The sequence below is a fragment of the Canis lupus genome, chromosome 12, assembly GCF_011100685.1.
Source record: "Canis lupus familiaris isolate Mischka breed German Shepherd chromosome 12, alternate assembly UU_Cfam_GSD_1.0, whole genome shotgun sequence".
In the NCBI taxonomy this organism is placed as follows: Eukaryota; Metazoa; Chordata; class Mammalia; order Carnivora; family Canidae; genus Canis; species Canis lupus.
The window spans coordinates 16,003,590-16,024,386 of record NC_049233.1 but is presented as its reverse complement, the minus strand read 5'-3'; the positions used below and the strand labels follow the sequence as shown (position 1 = coordinate 16,024,386).

General features: G+C 40.5%; 1 protein-coding gene across 5 annotated transcripts in view; it reads right to left on the bottom strand.

The window, feature by feature from the left end:
* Positions 1-508: 508 nt before the first annotated feature.
* The window catches only part of ADGRF4 (adhesion G protein-coupled receptor F4), a 31,282-nt gene continuing 10,993 nt past the window's right edge, over positions 509-20,797 (bottom strand). For 2 of the 5 annotated variants that reach the window (XM_038553337.1, XM_038553338.1), the window contains 8 exons: positions 15,702-15,756; positions 13,146-13,297; positions 12,147-12,398; positions 9,734-11,113; positions 6,873-6,914; positions 5,946-6,005; positions 4,846-4,902; positions 509-1,255 (listed from right to left, as the gene is read on the bottom strand). In XM_038553337.1, coding sequence (XP_038409265.1) covers positions 4,855-4,902; positions 5,946-6,005; positions 6,873-6,914; positions 9,734-11,113; positions 12,147-12,398; positions 13,146-13,297; positions 15,702-15,756 — 1,989 coding nt within the window. In that variant the 3' untranslated portion in view covers positions 509-1,255; positions 4,846-4,854. Of the gene's footprint in view, positions 1,256-1,276; positions 1,767-2,302; positions 2,508-4,845; positions 4,903-5,945; positions 6,006-6,872; positions 6,915-9,733; positions 11,114-12,146; positions 12,399-13,145; positions 13,298-15,701; positions 15,757-20,797 lie in introns of those variants that run through there. The other 3 variants (XR_005367392.1, XM_038553339.1, XM_038553340.1) reach the window with 3 other exon arrangements.

The window sequence follows — 20,797 nt, the reverse complement described above, 5'->3', positions numbered from 1 at the left end:
GTCCCTCATTATGAATAATTTAATTCTATGAAAGGACTACAATTTCCAAATGACTAAAATTTTTTATCACTAAAATAATTAGTTTGATTTGAAACCAACCCTTGTCTCGTTTATAAACTACCAACACTAAAAGTCCTGAAAGCAGGGCTGCAAAAAGGTACTTGTGTGTGTGTTTTGTGAAAAAGGGGTGACTGGCCTTTACAACTTCTGCTTTCATCAAACTGCACCACCCCACACACACACGGTCCTCTTCAGCCCTACTGATAGGCCATCTGTTTAAAACCAAACTGGCAATAGAAATTTTACTGAGCATGTCTGAAAGACTGCAGTGCTGTTTGCCAAATATTTCCAGGTCCTCACCTTATAAATACATGATAGGATTACTTTCCTGGGCTTCCTGAGTATCCGGTCAATGGGTTGAGGTAGACTGATAAAAGGGTTGTACCCAAGAATGTTGTGGTACCAATGGGGCCATCCACCTTGAATGAACTCACACATGAACAAGTTGTGAAAAGTAAATGTTTTTATTTTCATGTCTAAAATTTTTTTATGTATAGGGTTTAAACACACACACAAATAATAATATCTACAAGAATATGTTTAAGTTTCACAAATGAGGAAACTAAAGTCCTAGTAGCTAAATTATTTTACACAAGGTCTAAAACAGACTAAAATAATAAACACATTTAAAAGTCCTCTTATTTTTCTTCTGTTCCTATTTTTAGGAAACTTACCATGACTTAACTGTCTCCAAAGTAGATTCAGTATTTCTGCTGCCACCCTACCTTCTACTCTCATGCCCACCCCTACCCTTGACACTGGACATAACTCCTGTCCCCCAAAGTATGCAGGATCCATACAGTTACAGTGGCTGGGCTTATGGAGGAGACACAGAACAAGCCTTGAGAGTGAAAGCAGACCCCTTCAGTAGAGCCCCAATAGCTCCAGGCTCGTCCAGGACCTCAGAAAATGGCTTACTATCTTAATCTTGACAAGGTTGACCAAGAAGCCAGGCTCTTGCAAGTCATGGGTAGGTGGTCAAAGGGTCCGTGGTTCTATATCCTTCAAACCCAGTCACCAAATGTCATTCTCACTTTTTCCTCAGCAAACATTTTGCCCTGACGGCTTAGGTGTCACACTTGGCAAGAAGAGAAAGTCTTCTGAGGAAGCTCGGTTGCCCCTACATTCCAGCTTCCCTCTCCTAGAGCTTCACTCTCAGTCCAGGACACGGAACATTTTCGAAAAATGGAGCAGCCTAAGCAAAATGGTTAAAACACACGTTAACAGGAAGTATAGCTGGCACTTACTGATAACTTAATTTGAACCAGGCATTATTCTCCAAGTTCTGAATATGTTAGCTCGTTGAATCCTGAAACCATCCTGGGAGGTACGTACTATCACTAGCCCCATTTTACAGATGAGGGAACAGAGGCCAGAGGCCTTGAGCCATCTCCTCAAAGCCACACAGTAGGAAGGCTATTCTCCTGGGTTCCTTTTCCTGTGCCCTCTCCCTTCTTCAGGCTGCTCCCTCAGTCCTAAACTTGGTGCTCAACGCCCTCTCTACCTCTTGGGCTACCTAAGCTTGGTCTCTAGAATGACTGCTACTCTGAACTTACAACTTCACACAGAAAACCATGTCGTTTCTCTGGAGGCATTTGTTCAGTCAGTCTCATGTCTCACTGTGGAATGAAGAGTTCTGCATCCTTTGAGGTGAATTCAGGAATAAACACATATTTTCCAGGAACTGAAGAGACTTCCTAGGGACACTGGGAATAACACTGGGTCAGAACAGCAGAGGGTGCTGTGCAGCTGTGTCCTCCCCCACCCACCCACCCCCCTTCTCTCTCTCTCTCCCTCTCTTCTCTGCCTCCAGAATGGGATTCACACACCTCTGCAGTCCTTCCCTGATCTCCAGACCTCCTAACAAACCTTTCCTGACCTCGTTTCTAAGAGCCATCAAACCTGAGGTCACTGGGATAGACCACTGGGATATAGACTGGGATAGGTCACTGGGATAGCTTCTACCCACGCTCAAGGTCACAAGTCCTACGAGTCCAATTCGGAACTCCTGGCCCCTGTCTCACCAATGGAATTCTGCGTATTTCCTCAGACTCTGGCAGTCTTCAATTTTGTACCCTGATTTAAAGTTTGAAATACTGCCTTTTCCTTGTGGTTTAGCCCTGCCTTGGGCTGCAACCTGCCCTGCACTTACCAAACCTCCCCCAACCCCCATGTTGCTGAACATGTTAATTATGTTCCATAATTCTGACCTTAACCCATGGATGGAGCACCACCACCCCCCCCCCATCCTGCTGAAACCCCTCTCGTGCTGCTAGGTCTCCATTCACTTATAGTGATTTTCCTATCCCTGATGTCTAACTCGTTGCACCCCTAACATGGTCTGCACCAGTGTCAGCTGCTGTTTCTAATCCTTCTGGTTCCATGTGTGTCCGCATGTAAAAAGCACAGCTCCAAGTACTGAGAGAATTCGATAGGCACTTGGCCACCTATGAAGGATACAATGAGAAAATGCAATCTTCAGTTCATCCCCTACCTCATAGGTTCAAAAACAAGAGTTGAAGAATCATGTGGTGAGGATTATTTTTGGGGAATTGTTAGTACATCTCCACCTCCTCCCTACACTTTCTCCCACCCTGTCGTGGAAGCTTTGTGCACCTCCTTAATTCCAGGTAGGAGTGTGGTCCAGATCCTGAGTTCTATTGGTTTTATCCAATTTTTACTACAGCCAACCTGGTCCACTCAGCTCGCTGGAGATTAGACTTCAACCAGCCTCTCTCCTTTAGAATGCACAGATTTAGTATCCCCAGGAGGCAGATCCTCCTCTACCTGAAACAGTCTAACAAACTTCCTAAAATAGGTCAAATCTGGAACTTAATGGAAAGGTCAACTGTGAAAGCTGACCTTTCACAGGTCATTTGAATTACCTCTTGAGTAGTGACTAATCAAGAAATGTTATAGTGATGTTCCACTGTGGAGGAGCTCTGTGGACTAGGAAATGAGGAGAGGTGGGAGAGTTCCCCTTTTTAAAGGACTATGATATCTCTCCTCCCCGCTTTTAAATCACTGACATAAAAACCCAAATGTGAAGATAATTAATTAAGGATAATATGCTGGTGTTTTCCCAGCACCCCACACAATGCCCGTCAGCATGTATGACAAAACCCTCTTTCTTTCCCTCTCTCTCCCGGGGACCATGAGCCAATGTCCCACAGCAGCACATGAGGTTTGTAGGATCTGTAATGTAGCAGGTCCCTTAAGAGGTCCACCAACTCAGAATGTCTGTGATTCCACTGTTTCAACTCTTGGCTTTGCCCCATTGCTCAATACTGGGCCCTGACTCTGAAAGAGAATGAATTTAAAAGAGGATGTGCCTGCTTCCAGATGGTGTTTTAAAAAATCTGAGACTCATCTATATCCATGTACAAAAGCCATGAAACCTCTCTAAGACAAAACCATACCAAAATCGATCATCCCTGCTCATGTTCCCCTAGACCTCTCAGGCTCCTGGATGCCTCTTTGTTATGTATCTCCTCTTTATGGATGTCCAGTATTTGTTTTTCCTTAATTTCATCTGTGTAGAAATATGTCTCAAAGGTTGGCTGTTAGGTAGCTAACTTGCTGCAATTCTACTCATACTCCCTTAGGGATGATTCTGGACTCCAACTTCATTAGGGAGAGATAGGCTTGTTGCTTTGTGATTTCAATCAATTAAGCCTTCCTTCTCAACAATGAGACTATTATAAGTGTCACCACTTACTGACAAGATGGAATTAAGGTGTGTGAGTGTATAGACAGCAAGGGTGTATCCTATATCAGTGTAGATCTGATGACATCATCCTCTCATTGAGGAAAGAGAAGTATGCTTAAGATTTGGCCATATACTAACTCTAAAGGAATATATGCACTAAAAATACTAACTCAAAGGAATATATGCACCCTGGTGTTTATAGTAGCATTATCTCATTCTATAATAGTCAAACTACAGAAACAGCTCAAGTGTCCATTGATTGATGAATGGATAAAAAAAGAAGTGAGATATATGCGTATATATATATATATATATGTATGTATATATGTATGTATATATATGTATATGTATGTATATGTATGTATGTATATATGTGTATATATGTGTATATATGTATATATGTATGTGTGTGTGTGTGTATATATATATATATATATATATATAATGGGATGTTACTCAGCCATAAAAAAGAATGAAACTTTGCCATTTGCAATGACATGCATGGAGCTAAAGAGTATCATGCTAAATCAGTAAGTCATTCAGAGAAAGAAAGATACCATATGATTTCACTCATATGTGGAATTTAAGAAACAAAACAAATAAGCAAAGGTGGGGGAAAGAGAGAGGGAGGCAAACCAAGAAACACACTCTTCACTGTAGAGAACAAACTAATGGTTACCAGAGGAGAGATGGGGGTGGTGATGGTTGAAATAGGTGATGGGGATGAAGGAGGACACTTGCTGTGATGAGCACTGGGTGTTCTATGGAAGTACTGAATGACTATATTGTATACCTGAAACTAATATTACACTGCATGTTACCTGGAATTTAAATCAATTAAAACTTTTTAAAAATGTGGACGTAGACACTGACATGACATAGGTTTTGAGGATGTGCATATTTTCATTTATGCACTGTGTAGTAAAGAAGTTTTTAATCTCTGAAAGATCTATCTACCTGTCCCCTCCCCACCTCACTCCTGCATCACACCATAGGCAATAGTGAGCTCACAAGGGACATTCAGGAGTTTGTCACAACTTTAAAGTAAAGATTCTCCTTGAGTTTTTAATACTCACATCTCATCTTCAACGATTCATTAATTTAGATCCATTGGTTGGGCTTAATGATGCATTCTAAATGAAAAAAAAAGTTAACAGCAATGTCACTAAGTAACGGCACTGACAAAAAAAAAGTGTTTATATTTATATATATGTCTTCCTAGAGATAAACATGTAAAAATGGAAGCCTGAAAAATAGTACTCAAATTGACACAGCTACACAGAATTAAATTATATTTCAGAACCTAACATTGTTAGCTATGTCATTATTATGTTCCCTTAAGAAAAAGAAAGAAAAAAAAACTTGCCAATTAACTCATGACATGCCCCTAATTGTAAGATACATTCCAATTTCAGAAATGTTTAAAGGTGAAAAAAATGCCTATCTTAGAATTGATGAACTAGGGATACCAAAAGTCACCCTCAATACTAGTTAACTGTAAGTGCTGACTCTCAATGTGTTCAGAAAATTTTTTGTTTATTTTTAAGAAAGTAGCTTTTATTGTAAAATTGTTGGTTAAGTAAATGACTTCTTTCTAATTAATTAATATAGCACTGATGGCAATTTTAGTTGGTACCTTAAAAGATGGATAGCTTGGTCAAAGTCATCTTCAAGATCAATAAGTATATATATACTTCAATCTAAGAATATGGTTTACTGAAAAGAGTCCTGAGCAAAGAGAATGCTAATTCTCATGATTATCCGGGTGGCTTCAGGCAAATCTCATAAGCACTCTGGACCTTGATTTCCTTACCTAGGAAACAACTAGCTTGGACTAGAACCTTATTTCTAACTCATCTCTCACTTCCCAGCTCTAGTGTTTTACGAGTCTTGATCCTGGTTTCATGTTGTCCCATCTCAACGGTCCAGATGTCAAGCTGAAATACATCCAAGGTGGAAAATTCTCTAGAGAGGTATATTTTACTGACCTTAAGCCTCAGTTGGATACTCCAAATTTGTCGAGTGAAGAAATGAATGAATGAATGAATGAATGAATGTATCCCCTAATAATTCACTTTGCTAACAAATCCTAAATACCAAGCTATAATATTTGTCTCTACATGACTCTGCTGAGGACACCGACCCTTCAGTATTGAGCCTGAAAGGGAAGGCTTACCTCTGCGGCCCTTGATCTTCCCTTCAGTGAAGACATCCTCATCCTCAGAGCATCTCTTATCTGAAGAAGCAATGACAGACAAGAAATGACAACATCCCCAAAACCCAGACCCAGGTCCTGAAACTTCGAGACCAGTAACCCTGGAAGAAGCAGCATCAGATGGCTTAGTCTAGTGCTTACCCAATAAGATTTGGATAAAAATTAAGGTGTCATTATACTTAAATTTAGGATTAAAACTAAAATTCTGGGGGCACCTGGGTGGCTCAGAAGTTGAGCATCTACATTTGGCTCAGGGCATGATTCCAGGGTCTCAGGATTGAAGTCCTGCATCAGGCTCCTCACAGGGAACCCACTTCTCCCTCTGCCTATGTCTCTGCCTCTCTGTGTGTGTCTCTCATGAACAAACAAATACATTTTTAAAAAATAATAATAATAAAATGGGGCAGCCTGGGTGGCTCAGTGGTTTAGCGGTGCCTTCAGCCCAGGGTGTGATCCTGGAGACCCAGGATCAGGTCCTGCATCGGGCTCCCTGCATGGAGCCTGCTTCTCCCTCCGCCTATGTCTCTGCCTCTCTCTCTCTCTCTCTCTCTTTCTGTGCGTGTCTCTCATGAATAAATAAATAAAAAATCTTTAAAAAAATAAAATAATAAAAAAACTAAAATTTTGGTTATTATAATTAGATTTAGGATTAAAATTAAAATTCTGGTTATGGTTTTTATTCTTTTAGCTACTCTCATATACAGCCTCCTGTTGACTTAAGTACAGGAAATGAGAATATACTTCTCTCCCTTCCTCCCCTCAGCTCATGCCTCAAGCACCTCCATAAATTCACTCCCATGGACCAGGCTTCTGATCAAAGCTGTTTCACCCCCTGCTACCCTGAACCCTGTGAAAATTTTTACAATGAATGAAACAAATTCAAATTACCTTGCGGTCCATAATGGTTCCAAACAGCAGGATGAAGAACCCCTGTGGCAAAATTCAACAGAAGTATGAGGGATGATTTGGCAGACAATATCCCAACTGTTTTAATACCACTCTTCTAGATATCTTCAAGACAGTTATTGGACATTAGAACCTTGCCCTTCTACTGATTCAGGAATAAAAGAAAAAAAAAAAAGAAAAATACGTTGGCAAGTATTTTCTGTGATTGTACCTCAAAGAAAGAGGGTCACCTTCATGTCTGCACATGAAAATTATTGATATTTATTGAACGGCTACAGATGTAGGATAATGTTTTCTACCTTATTATATCTGTTTACTTTCTTTCCAAATATTTAGCTGTTCTTACTCTTAGTAACATGACATAACATGACATGGAATCCTGTAGCTCAAAGTAACAATCAATCATGGAAGGTGTCTTGAGAAGTAAAACCTGTATTACAGTTTACTTTCAGTTGGAGTTAAAAGTCAAGAAAGAGCAGGCTCTCTGAGCTGGTGGAATGAAGTTTATGCATAAAAGAGAAAAACTACAGAAATTTAAAAGCAAGTTTAAATTATTTGGTTACCTACAAAGTCACAGTAATCTACAGTCAATCTTTTTAAATGGTACAAGTTGAAGTTTAAGAAAATTCTGGATCCCAGACCACTGGGTGGCTCAGCAGTTGAGTGTCTGCCTTCCGCTCAGGGCATGATCCCAGGGTATGGGGATGGAGTCCCACATCAGGATCCCTATGGGCAGCCTGCTTCTCCCTCTGCCTATGTCTCTGCCTTCTCTCTGTGTCTCTCATGAATAAATGGTTAAAATCTTTTTAAAAAGAAAAGAAAAGAAATAAAAGGAAAGGAAAAGAAAAGAAAATTCTGGATCCTGCCATGAGAGTGGAAGGAAGGCTGGGTTTCTAAGGATAGTTTCATGGTGGAGAAATGCTGATTAGAAGATAAAGAATTTTAAACATGACTCACAGGGAAAGCTTGCTGAGAAAATTTGGAGTGAATTTACCTAAAAGGGTTTCAGTATTTTTCTTTCTATCAAGAAAAGAGAAAAGAAGTGATTCAGAAAAGAAACAGAATAAAACATTCTGGGGTTTGATTAAGTTGCAAAGTAAGAAAAATAATAATAATAATAATGAGATCATTAATCACCAAAGTAACTTCAAGAGTTGGGGAGATTTATGTCAGTCCAAGAGCTTTTGATTTAAAAAACAAAACAAAACAAAACAAAAAAAACCTTAAGTCAAAAGTTTCTCTTTAAAGCCATGCAGGGGCAGCCCGGGTGGTGCAGCGGTTTAGCGCCGCCTTCAGCCCAGGGTGCGATCCTGGAGACCCGGGATGGAGTCCCACCTCTGGCTCCCTGCATGGAGCCTGCTTCTCCCTCTGCCTGTGTCTCTGCCTCTCTCTGTGTGTCTCTATGAATAAATAAATAAAATATTAAAAAAAAAAATAAAGCCATGCAGGGCAAAGAATGAAAAAAATGTTCACCATAGTTATTAAAGAAGTATGAGCAAGATTTATAATTGATCTGAGTGGGCATTTTTTAAAAGTCTGCTTTGTATTTCATACTACCTTTTTAAATAGAGTAATAGTGACATGTTAATAGGAATACATTGCTGCTTCACTAAGCAGTTATATTTATATATTTAAAGCAGTGGCTAGAAAATTTTTTTCTGTGAAGAATCAGATAAGAAATATTTTTAGCTTTGTGGGCTACACAGTTTCTGTTACAACTACTCAACTTTGCCATGGTAGCTCAAAAGCAGCCATAGGCAAAATGTAAATAAATGAGTATGGCTTTATTCCAGTAAGACTATTTACAAAAATAGGCAGCAGGCTGGAGTTTGCCATCCCCTGATTCAAAGTATAATTAAAGATGTGAACTTGCCAAATTTGCTATTACTTATAGATTTGAAAAGCAGTCTGGCTAGTGACAGCTTCCCAAAAGTACAAGCTCAGTCGCCAAAACAGAGCAAAGCAAATTTTAGAGGGATAATTTTGCCAAACCACGTATGGTAGAACAAGAAAAGACAATAGAGATGATTTTAGATTTGTTGTGTTTTTTTTTTAAGATTTTATTAATTTTTTTAGAGACACACACACACAGAGAGAGGCAGAGACACAGGCAGGGAGCCCAACATGGGACTCAATCCCGGGTCTCCAGGATCACGCCCTGGGCTGAAGGGGGCGCTAAACCGCTAAGCCACCAGGGCTGCCCAATTTTAGATGTATATCTTTATCTTGCTAAGGAAAAGGTTGAAGCCCAGAGGAAAGTAACATTTTTAACGTGGAGCAGCATGCAGCAAGATCCATTTCAATGAAGAACGACCTAACATTTATTTCACAGGGAAGCAGCATGAGAACTCCTAACCCGTTAGCACTCAAAGAGAATGGCAAGCCCTGTCTCTTCATACTATGGAAAATGACTATTTCACTGAGTTCCCAAATTGCATGAGAAAGGATAAAAACTGTGCTTTGTTTTGAGGCATAGCGTGTGAGTGTAGACTCACACATCTTTGATGAAATACTAGTCCTCCATAAATAAAGGTCAACTTCTTCTGACACTGAAACTTTAGGAGGGATACAATGGATCAGTTGAGGACTGAAGAAAGGAGATTCCCACCCAATCAGCCTGATCAACTAAATCCAACTTGACAACCAATAGCGTGAGAGATGCCACAGCTGAATGTCTGTAAAACATGGAAAGAAATGAAATACTTCGTATTCTATATTTTTCAATCATAGCCATTTTTTGTTGTATAGCCAGAATAGTGAATTATAAAATAAAAATAATCTTATAAATAAAACATTTATTAATAATATTAATTAATAAAAGAAGTCTACTTCTTGGAACTTACCTGAAAAGCATTGAGGAGGGCAAAGATTATATGGAATATCAAGGAAGTGTCTTCTATAAGTGTAGCTATTCCAAAACCCCAGGTCAGTCCCAACAACGGGGTGAGGATGGCAACATTTTTGCTGATCCTCATAATTATGGCCAGATCCTGAGACTTGGAACTTCCAATAGAGGGCCTCTGAGTGTTGACAGCAACAACCAAAACCACCACAAGATTCACAGCCACAATGACCAAGGCTGGGATGGCAAATGCTAAAAGGGCTTTGGTATTGTCCCAGTTAAGCCAACAAGCATCAGGTCTCATGTAGCCTTTCTCTGGCACTGTGACAGCAACTGTGGTGCCAGCAATGATCAAGGGGCACCCATAGCCAATGGCAAAGCCAATGGCCATCATGCGGGACTTCATCATCCTACGGAAAACAACCAATATCCCATAGATGATGAGCAGTGCTTTGAAGAACATCCAGAAAAACAGAGAGAGGTAGAAAAAGTGGCTGAAAAATGTCAGTGCAACACACCAGTTGGAGTCCTGGACCTTTTTGTAAAAGTTAGAGTTTATGATGAACCACACATTAGCAATCAGGAGTGACACAGCTATGTTCACGATGCACACATGACGCATGTATGATATCTCTGTCACAACCACCCGGGACCACACCATGGCTTCAATGATCAGGCAAAGAATCAGGCTAAAGATGGAGATGCTGAGCCCAATGCAGGTGATGTAGTCCAGGACTTTATTTTCTATAGATTTGGGGGACATTAGAATTGAAAAGGACATCACCATGTTGGTGTAGTTACACAAGCATTTCACTTTGTTCATGATCTCCAATGTGGTTTCACATGCATTCTCATCCCACCTCCTTTTCCTGGAGTGCCAGCCAACACAGTGGGCCCTGGCATTCTGGGACTTGTTGATCTTCTCAAAGGTGAATAAGACTTGCTTCAATTGTTCTGGTAAAATCACTGAAAGGACGAGACCATTTACAGGTCTAGGAAGACTCACATTTTGCAAGTGGACTTCCTTCAATATGGCCCCCAACGTGGGAAAAGCTATGCTGATGGCTTGGGATGCATTTGGTGGCAGCTTCCACAGCTCTTGTCTGGGAATTTCTATTACTCCTAAGATACCCTCTGTTGTATTGTTCATGCTCACAGAGAAATTGAACTTTTTCTCTGAGGTATTGTGGTTGATGAGAAGCCCTTTTGCCTGAATGAAGAGTTCATCCGCAATGTTCTCAGATTCATTGTGGATGTGGAGTTGCCTTGCAAACAGATTCACTGACTGCAACAAATCTGAGCTGGTATTTTTGTCTGGAATGAAAGCCCAATTTGAAATGGCTGCTGTGTCAAGGATGTGGTTGGCCACTTCACTATAACTCTGCAATGGAGAAAAAAATGGAAATTATGCTAAGGATTTACACATTATTGTAGAAAGCCAATTTCTAAAACCTGAAATTTCTAGTGATCAAATCTTATTTGACATATTTCTCTTCAAATTCGCAGTTTATTAGAATCTCATGCTAAGAAGACTTCAGAGAGGGAAGTAAAGTAAAACAATGATTAAAATAAAAAAAAAAATCACAGATAAAGTTTACCTGCTTTATTATGTGCCTGGAGCAGCCTTTCCAAACTACATTCCATATAACCCAAAATTCTCATGAGATATTAATGATTGTTTAATGGAGGGATTTGGGGGTACATTCTATAAAAACCTAAATTTGAGAAATACTGCATACCATATCCCTATCCCCTCTCCTATAAGGAGTTCCAAGTTTCATTAACACATGAAAAGCTCTAAAAAGTTCTGCCATAGGAAAACTTGTTTATTGGGAAGCATGGGTGGCTCAGTAGTGAGTGTCTGCCTTTGCCTTAGGGTGCGATTCTGGGGTCCTGGAATCCCAGCATCAAGCCCCCTGCAGTGAGCCTGCTTCTCCCTCTGCCTATGTATCTGCCCCTCTCTCTGTGTCTCTCATGAATAAATAAATACAAATCTTAAAAAAAAAAAGAAAGCCTGTTTATCTTTATTTAACTTGGAATTACTACATCTACTATGTACAGATTTCCCTTTTAGAAATGAAACCTCCATTAACATTTCTCAGAACAATTATCTACAGAATGAAATGCGGGCAACATAGTTTTGCTCACAGCCATTTTTTTGGGACATTTTCTTGAAAATAGTGAGTCTATACAAAAACATGTATTAAAAATGTGCTAACTTCTTGAAAAGTTCCATAAACTAGAGTGAGTTGATATGCAAAATTGAAATAAAATACATATCTTTGTTGTTATGGTTGCTGTAGTTTTCATACCTTGTACCCTAAAAAGTACATTTGAAACTGTTTAAATGCAAGATTTGGTACCAAAAAAAAAAAATGCCATCAAGTTTTTTTAATGAAATTATTAAAGAATACCTTCATTTTTTCTCGGGTAACATTATCAGACAAATCTGTAGAAATATTTCTTAATAACTCCACTATAAATGCAATGTTTCCAGATGTGGCTTCTGATGATTTCACAACATCGAGGATGCAGGCATAGTCAACTGGACAGTTCCTGCGGATTCCTTGGGCTACACTCTCCATGGGCTCTGGAGCTCGAAAATCAAGTACATGAACAGGTATGGATGATGCTGCTAGGGAAAGGCGTGACGCACTATTGAAGTCCTGTTTTTAAAAAGAAAAAGTCGTTTTGTTAAAAAATGATTAAGTACCTAACCCATGTCAGAGTAAAGAAGCTAAGGCACAAATACACCACCTGGGGAAAATAGGGAAGCAAGTGGTCCTAAAAAGTTGTTTAGATGCCAAAAAAGTGGGAGACAGTAAGATGGAGTCATGCACAGACAAGAAATTCCACCAAAATTCCCACTGAGATCAAGATACTGACCTATTGCTTTCAGGACAATGGTTCTTAACTCAAATGTGATAAGATAGTTTCCTCTAGAGAAGTGGAGAAATTCTAAAAACAAAATTTGTCCTTTTTTTTTTTTAATTTTTTGAAAGAGGAATCACATGGAATTTGTGGGAATGGGTTGGAGAATGAATTTGGAGTTTGGCCAGTCAAAGAATGCTAAACTGTAATTTCAAGAAGTTGCAAGTTCCCTAATAAGACGAAGTTACACACAAATCCATCTTTAGAGCTCAAACTTTAACCTCTAAGCATTTTCCATTGTGTGATTGAGTTTCTGGTCTATTTTTGAGAAAAGATGCTGAGAGGGAGAAAGAGAGAGTGAGGATGGGGAGAGTATCTAAGAGTTTGGGTAAGGAAGGAAGAAGAGACAAATTTCACCCACTTTGCTATTTTCCCAAATCTAGATCTGAGATTTATTGTCATGCCGAACAGAACACATGAACATGCCAGTACCTTCTCCTGGGAAATTAGCCCCGGAAGCCAATAATCTGCAAATGCATTACCTTAAAGAGTGTTTCCACAGAAAGGCTTGTACACGTTTCAGTTGATTTTTGCCACTTGTTTTGATGACATGTAAATCCTATTTCTCCACGAAAGTGCTGAGCACAGGGCTGGCTGCAGTTGGAAGTGGTGATGCAAGGTCCATGGCATTTCTCTGAAAAGGAAAAGAGAGAGGAGGAGGCCTAATTAGCATTGCTACACTCTGAGGGAGGCAGCTAACTCATTCTAGGGATTTGGGGGTTGCTTCCCAGAGGAGGTGACATTCAACAGTGTCCTCAGCACCAGCTACGGCTTACCAGGCAAATTGCAAAGCTAATGTCTAGACAGAGTGAACAGCATATGGACAGAAGGGATCACAGGTCATACAGAAAGACTAGTTCAGAGCTTCCAAGGGGAAGGTGGCAAGAGATGAGGATGGGAGAAAAGCAGGAGTGAAGGAATGAAGGACTTTGAATTCTGTGCTAATACAAGGGTTACCAGAAAGTGCGATTGGATTTGCTTTTGAAAGATAATTAACAATAGCATAGAGCAGAATGCAGTAAAATTTTTATAAAGGAACAGATAGAGTTGCCAGATATCATACACAAAGCCTAGTAAAATAATTAATTTTATTTTCAGACACAGTTGATTCTCATCATTTGCAGTAGTTATGTTCGTGAAGTTGCTTCCACAAACACTGAATGAGGGGAAATCAAGGCAGGTTCTTACAAGCTTTTCCTCACAACATTTTTATCAACTGATTAATAAATGAGCTCGTTTTGTTTGTGTTTCTATTTAAAGACACTTTATGTTGTTGATTCATAACATTGAACTCATGGCCAATAGCACCATAACTCACAATAGCACATGAACAAAGCTTATCTAAGATGTGTATTTTCTCCTTAAGGCACATCACAGCCTTTACAGGAACACTACACAGCACTTCAGAACTATACTCAGGGCCATTTTAAACAGTGAAATCACTCAAAAAAAGTACAAAATGAAAAAAATATATGGCATTACATACACCACCAAAATAACACTTGTTTGTAGTAGGACAGCTAGAACAAGAAGACAAAAAGCCACCTTGTTTGGCTGGGAACTTGCACTTTAGCTACCTTGATTATTTTTTTCTGTGAATGATCCAGAAAGCACTGTGACTAGTGATTTGGGGGTTACAAATAAGTTTCAATGAACAGAAGAATTTGCAAATACAGATTCCATGAATAACAGGAATCACTTGAAAATATTCAGTTAAACAATGGATAAGTAGTGTTCGTATGACCCATGCAATACCATTCATTGTTTATCTAACATTTAAGTTTAATGAGGCATTTCATATTTTTATTTGCTAAATATGATAACTCTAGCCAGAATGTAAATATTTTCAGCATTGTAGGCTATGTGGTCTTTGTCATAACTACTTAACTGTGCCTTTGTGGCATGAAAGCAATCAAAGACAATACGTAAATAAATGGGCATGGCTGTGTTCCAATAAAACTTTATTTTTAAAACCCAGTGGCAGGCCTGCTTTGGGCCATGAGTAGAGTGGGTTGACTTGAGTCAGGGAGCCCAAGAATAAAGCTATTGAAGTATTCCTAGGAAGAATTGCCTTAGGATAGTGGTAATGGAAGGAAAAGAAGTAAATCATAATGAGAGCTAGTAAGGTATTGTAGTCAATACCAAGTGGTGACTAATTGCCTATGAGTCAAGGGATGCATTCATATTAATGGCTTGGACAGCTCTGTGGATGAGTCCATTCATGGAGAAAGGAAACAAGGAAGTTAGCCTTTTCCTTTACCACCTACCCACCGTACCCGGTTTTGTAAATTATTTGAGCTCAGTGCTTCTCAATTTCTTCATTCATACAGTTTGGAGGTGATGCCCATAGTCTTGTTACAAACATTGAATGAGATAGCATCCTGTTCAGCACTTCAATCATTATTGCCATAAATGTTCAATGAAAGTTAGCCATCTCTCTCCCTCTTATCTCAACTCCACATCTATATAGAGATGTATTTGTTGCTAAAAATATACATGGACATGTCTGTGCAGAATCCAATTATCCCTAGTATGGGGGGTGGCTAACTGTGTGATTTCACTATCTTACTAGTAATGATTATCTCCATTGTTTATCTCTGACTTCTTGAAAGCAACCAGTCTCACCAACACAATACCTATCTTACCTCATTTCAATAGATTCCTCAGCGCCAGAGTATTACGTACATTTAAGCATTCTGAAAATATCTTCACGTGAAGGAAGGAATGCTGCCCTGTTCCCTCTTCTGTCTCTTGTTAGCTCATTAATTCAAATAGATTTCCCTTTGGAGTTTTAAAGGGAACACTTGTCTTCTATTCTAGAACGCATGTGAATATTTGCCAATGTGGGTCATTGACTATGCCATGGATAATGGTCTAATTGTAAAAAAGTCTATCAATGCTGGTTAACAATGAGAACTGGTTGAAGACTGTTATTCTATTTGAAAGCTTGTGGCCTGGAGACATGCTCGGCAGTATTTGGGCCCTTCTTTACTCTGTCCAGTCTCCATGTGGAAGAAGACTGTTCTGTAGACACATACCTTGTATCCTTCCAGTCTTGAGTTTCCCTTCAGGATGTTGAGGTTTATCTCCATCCTGTAAAACATAAATTCCCAAAGGTCCTCTTTACCATGGGACTCTCCTCTCTTATCTCAATTTAGAGGCTCCATGTGGATATGAAGAGAAAATGTGTTCAGGAATCGGAAGAAAACTGCACCAGGTCCATGTGTGATACTGCAGGAACTTGCAGACAGAAGCATGGAGATGAACACATATGGAAGACAAACTACCCTCTTGCCAGTGGTCACTTGGGCCTTGAGGGTCAGGTTAGTGTAGTGGATTGGGTACTTATTTTGGAAAGTTTAAGTACCCAGGGGCAGAGGAGATGTAACAATTATAATGCTAAGCTGGTCTCTATCTGTATTAATTTTAACTGTGAAATGGAGCTAATATGATCCACCAAATACCACACTATTCCCAGAAAGGAGGAAATGAGCAGATGCTAGGAATAATCATTAGGTGACAATAATAGAATCACAAATTCATTTGTAGCTATAAAGGGCTATAAAAATGATCTAAAAGGAAAAAACTACAACTCTAGGCAAGCAGGCAGAGGAGCAGGGGCCTCCCCTCACCCGGCCCCACCAACTCACTAGGTAACTTCCAAACCATCCTGAACACCTACGGTTCGACCTGAGATTTAAAGAGGGAAGCTGGAACGCTACAGAGACAAGGGTTTGCGCTTCTAACAAGGTGGGAAGGCGGAAAAATAAAAATAAAAAAGAATCCAGTGGGGGAGGGCCCCGCGAGGAGCTGGGCTAAGGGGGGCGGGAGCCCCAGGACAGGAGAGCCCGCCCGGGAAGCGGGAACTGTAACAATCCACACTGGACTCTTCCCGGAGGGAAAGGCTCAGCGGGGAACCGGGCAGGACCGCAGGAGGGCGGTGGGGCCCCCAGCCTCCCGGGGTCACTAACAGGAGGTGCCCCGGGGGGAGCACCCCACACCCCGCAGCCGAGCGCAGGAAAGGGCTGGAGCCCCGGCGGGGCCTTGGGGAGAAGCCGGGGGTCGCGGGGTGGGGGTCGGGGGGCTCCGGGCAGAGGGGGCTGTGCCCTGCTGCCTTCGAGAGAGCCGCGGCCCCGGGAGCAATGCAGCGGCGCAGGCCCCGGACCCAGGGTGCTGGGGACACAGCCCAGGATCCTGTGGTCCCCCCGGGACAGGCAGAGGCGAGGAGGGCCCAGGACAGCGGGGAGGCTCCTGCCACGGGCGCTCCCGAGCTGTGTAGGTCAGCACCCCCGCCCCGGAGCATCCAGGCCCCTGCGGACTGGGAGCTGCGGTGGTTACTGCCGGAGCTGACTCCAGGGCTGGAGGGCTGGCAGCCGCCAGTGGGGTTGTTCCTCCTGGTGTCACCCTGTGCCTGGGAGGGTCGGGGCTGACAGGGGACATGGGCCTCATGGGGAAAACAGCTCCCACTGAGCCCGGCACCCGGTGGGGGGGGGGGGGGCGGGGCAGCTCCCCCAGGTGCACACACCTGAGAGTCAGCACAGCAGCCCCTCCCCCAGAAGACCAGCTGGAAGGACAGGGGAAGAGCAAGTTCTTGAACCAGCAGCACAGGACAGCTCCAGGGGAAGTCGAGGGATTTATAGTATATAGAATTAGAGGGTATACCCCCCCCTTCTTGCCCTTTTTCCAGTACAACTCGTTTTTATATCAGACTAAAATTTTCCAATATTTTTTCTCTTCCCACCTTAACTACAATATTTTACCACCTCTTCAGTTTTAAGTTTCTTCCTTTTTAACTTTCATATTTCTACAATTACAGGTCCTAGATATATTTTCCATGTCTATATTTCCTTGATCATACTCAATATAATTTTGGGAGATACACGAGATATGTTTTTTGTTTTGTGTTTATTTCTCTGCCTCATTTTGTTTTAAAATGGTGGAAGTTAATATGTTCTAAAACATGACCAGCATGCACCCAGACCAAGTGGTATACCGTGCTGGTTCATTCTGTAAGGTTATATTCTCTCTTCATTCACATTCTGTCCCCCTCTTTTTTTTTTTTTTAAGATTTTATTTATTTGAGACAGAGAGAGAGAGAGGCAGAGACACAGGTAGAAGGAGAAGCAGGCTCCATGCAAGGAGCCGGATATGGGACGTGATCCTGGGTCTCCAGGATCATGCCCTGGGCAGAAGGTGGTACTAAACAGCTGAGCCACCCCGGCTGCCCCTGTCCCCCTCTTTTATCTCATTTAGGTTTTGGTGGTCAGTGTTGGGACTTTCTATAAGTATTTCTGGTTTATATAAATTTGGGACTGACATCTTCTAACATACAGAACTTAATACACTCAGAACCAAGAGGATCACCCTCTAGGACCCCTCAGGTAGACTACATTCTCCCTCCACTACAACTTCATCACCATCACCATCTCCCAGTACTCCCTCCTTTTTTTCTTCTTTTTTTCTTCTTTACTCTTGCTTTTTTTCTCTTTTTTCTTCTTCTTCTTTGGGATTCTTGGCCTCTTATTTTTTACTACTTTGTTTTAAAATTTGTTTTTCACTTTAGTGGTCCTTTTGTTTTATTTTGTTCTGATCTTTGTTTTCATTTTCTGGTCTCTGACCTTGTCAGAATCATCTAGGGTGAAATTTACTTAGGTTGTGTTTTATATCCTTGACTCAGCCCACTCATACAACCACTCTGCACTGAGCAAAAGGACTAGAAGGAAGAACTTGCCACAAAAGAAAGAATCAAAAACAGCACTCTCTGCCACAGTTACAAAATATGGATTATAATTCGATGTCAGAAAGCCAATTCAGAAGCACAATTATAAAGCTACTGGTGGCTCTGGAAAAAAGCATAAAGGATTCAAGAGACTTCATGACTGCAGAATTTAGATCTAATCAGGCCAAAATTAAAAAACAATGAAATGATGCAATCCAAACTGAAGGTCTTAATGATGACGGTTAATGAGGTGGAAGAAAGAGTGAGAAACACAGAAGACAAGTTGATGGCAAGGAAGGAAGCTGAGGAAAAAGGAGAAAAACAATGAAAAGACCATGAGGAAAGGTTAAGGGAAATAAATGATAGCCTCAGAAGGAAAAATCTACATATAATTAGGGTTCCAGAAAACGCTAAGAGGGACAGAGGGCCAGAAAGCATATTTGAACAAATCATAGCTGAGAACTTCCCTAATTTGGGGAGGGAAACAGGCATTCAGATCCAGGAGACAGAGAGGTCCCCCCTCTAAATCAATAAAAACCGTTCAACACCTCAACATTTAATAGTGAGACTTGCAAATTCCAAAGATAAAGAGAAAACCCTTAAAGCAGCGAGAGACAAGAGATTCTTAACTTATACGGGGAGAAATATCAGATTAACAGCAGACTTCTCCACAGAGACCTGGCAGGCCAGAAAGGGTTGGCAAGATATATTCAGGGTCCTAAATGAGAAGAACATGCAGCCAAGAATACTCTATCCAACAAGGCTCTCATTCAGAATAGAAGGAGGGATAAAGAGCTTCCAGGATAGCCAGAAACTGAAAGAATATGTGACCACAAAACAAGCTCTGCAAAAAATATTAAGGGGGTTCCTGAAGAAGAAAGAGGAAGCCCAAAGAAACAATCCACAAAAACAGGGACCAAATAGGTATTATGATGACACTAAATTCATATCTTTCAGTAGTTACTCTGAATGTGAATGGGCTGAATGATCCCATCAAAAGATGCAGGATTTTGGACTGGATAAAAAAGCAAGACCCATCTATTTGCTGTCAACAAGAGACTCATTTTAGACCTAAGGACACCTCCAGCCTGAAAATGAAAGGTTGGAGAACTATTTACCATTCAAATGGTCCTCAAAAGAAAGCTGGGGTAGCAATCCTCATATTAGATAAATTAAAGTTTATCCCAAAGACTCTAGTAAGAGATGAAAAGGGACACCATATCATACTTAAAGAATCTACCCAACAAGAAAACCTAACAATCGTGAATATTTATGCCCCTAATGTGGGAGCTGCCAAGTATATCAATCAATTAATAATGAAAGTAAAGAGATACTTAGATAATAACACACTAATAGTAGGAGACTTCAACATGGTGCTTTCTGCAAATGACAGATATTCCAAGCACAACATCACCAAAGAAACAAGGGCTTTAAATGATAGACTGGACCAGATGGATTTCACGATATATACAGAACCTTCCATCTGAATGCAACCAAATACACATTATTTTCAAGAACACATGGAACTTTCTCCAGAATGGACCACATACAGGGTCACAAATCAGGTCTCAACCAATACCAAAAGATTGGGATTGTCCCCTGCATATTTGCAGATCACAATGCTTTGAAACTAGAACTCAATCACAAGAAGAAATTTGGAAGAAACTCAAACACGTGGAGGTTAAAGAGCACTCTACTAAAAGATAAATAGTTCAACCAGGAAATTAGAGAAGAATTAAAAAGATTCATGGAAACTAATGAAAATGAAAATACAACCATTTAAAATCTTTGGGATACAGACAAAGCAGTCCTAAGAGGGAAATAGAAAGCAATACAAGCTTCCCTCAAAAAAAAAAAAAAAAAAAAAAAGGAAAAAACTCAAATACGCAAGCTAACCTCACACCTAAAGGAACTAGAGAAAGACAAGCAAATAAAAACTACACCAAGCAGAGGAGAGTTAATAAAGATTAGAGCAGAACTCAATGAAATAGAGACCAGACTGTAGAACAGATCAACAAAACCAGGAGTTGGTTCCTTGAAAGAATTGATAAGATAGATAAACCATTAGCCAGCCTCATTAGAAAGAAAAAAAGACTCAAATTAATAAAATCATGAATGTAAGAGGAGAGATCACAACCAATACCAAGGAAATACAAACGATTTTAAAAACATATTATGAGCAGCTATATACCAGTAAATTAGGCAATCTAGAAGAAATGGACCCATTTCTGGAAAACCACAAATTACCAAAACTGGAACAGGAAGAAATAGAAAACATGAACAGGCCAATAACCAGGGAGGAAATTGAGGCAATCATCAAAAACCTCCCAAACACAAAAGTTCAGGACCAGATGGCTTCCCAGGGGAATTTTATCAAACGTTTAAAGAAGAAATAATACCTATTCTACTAAAGCT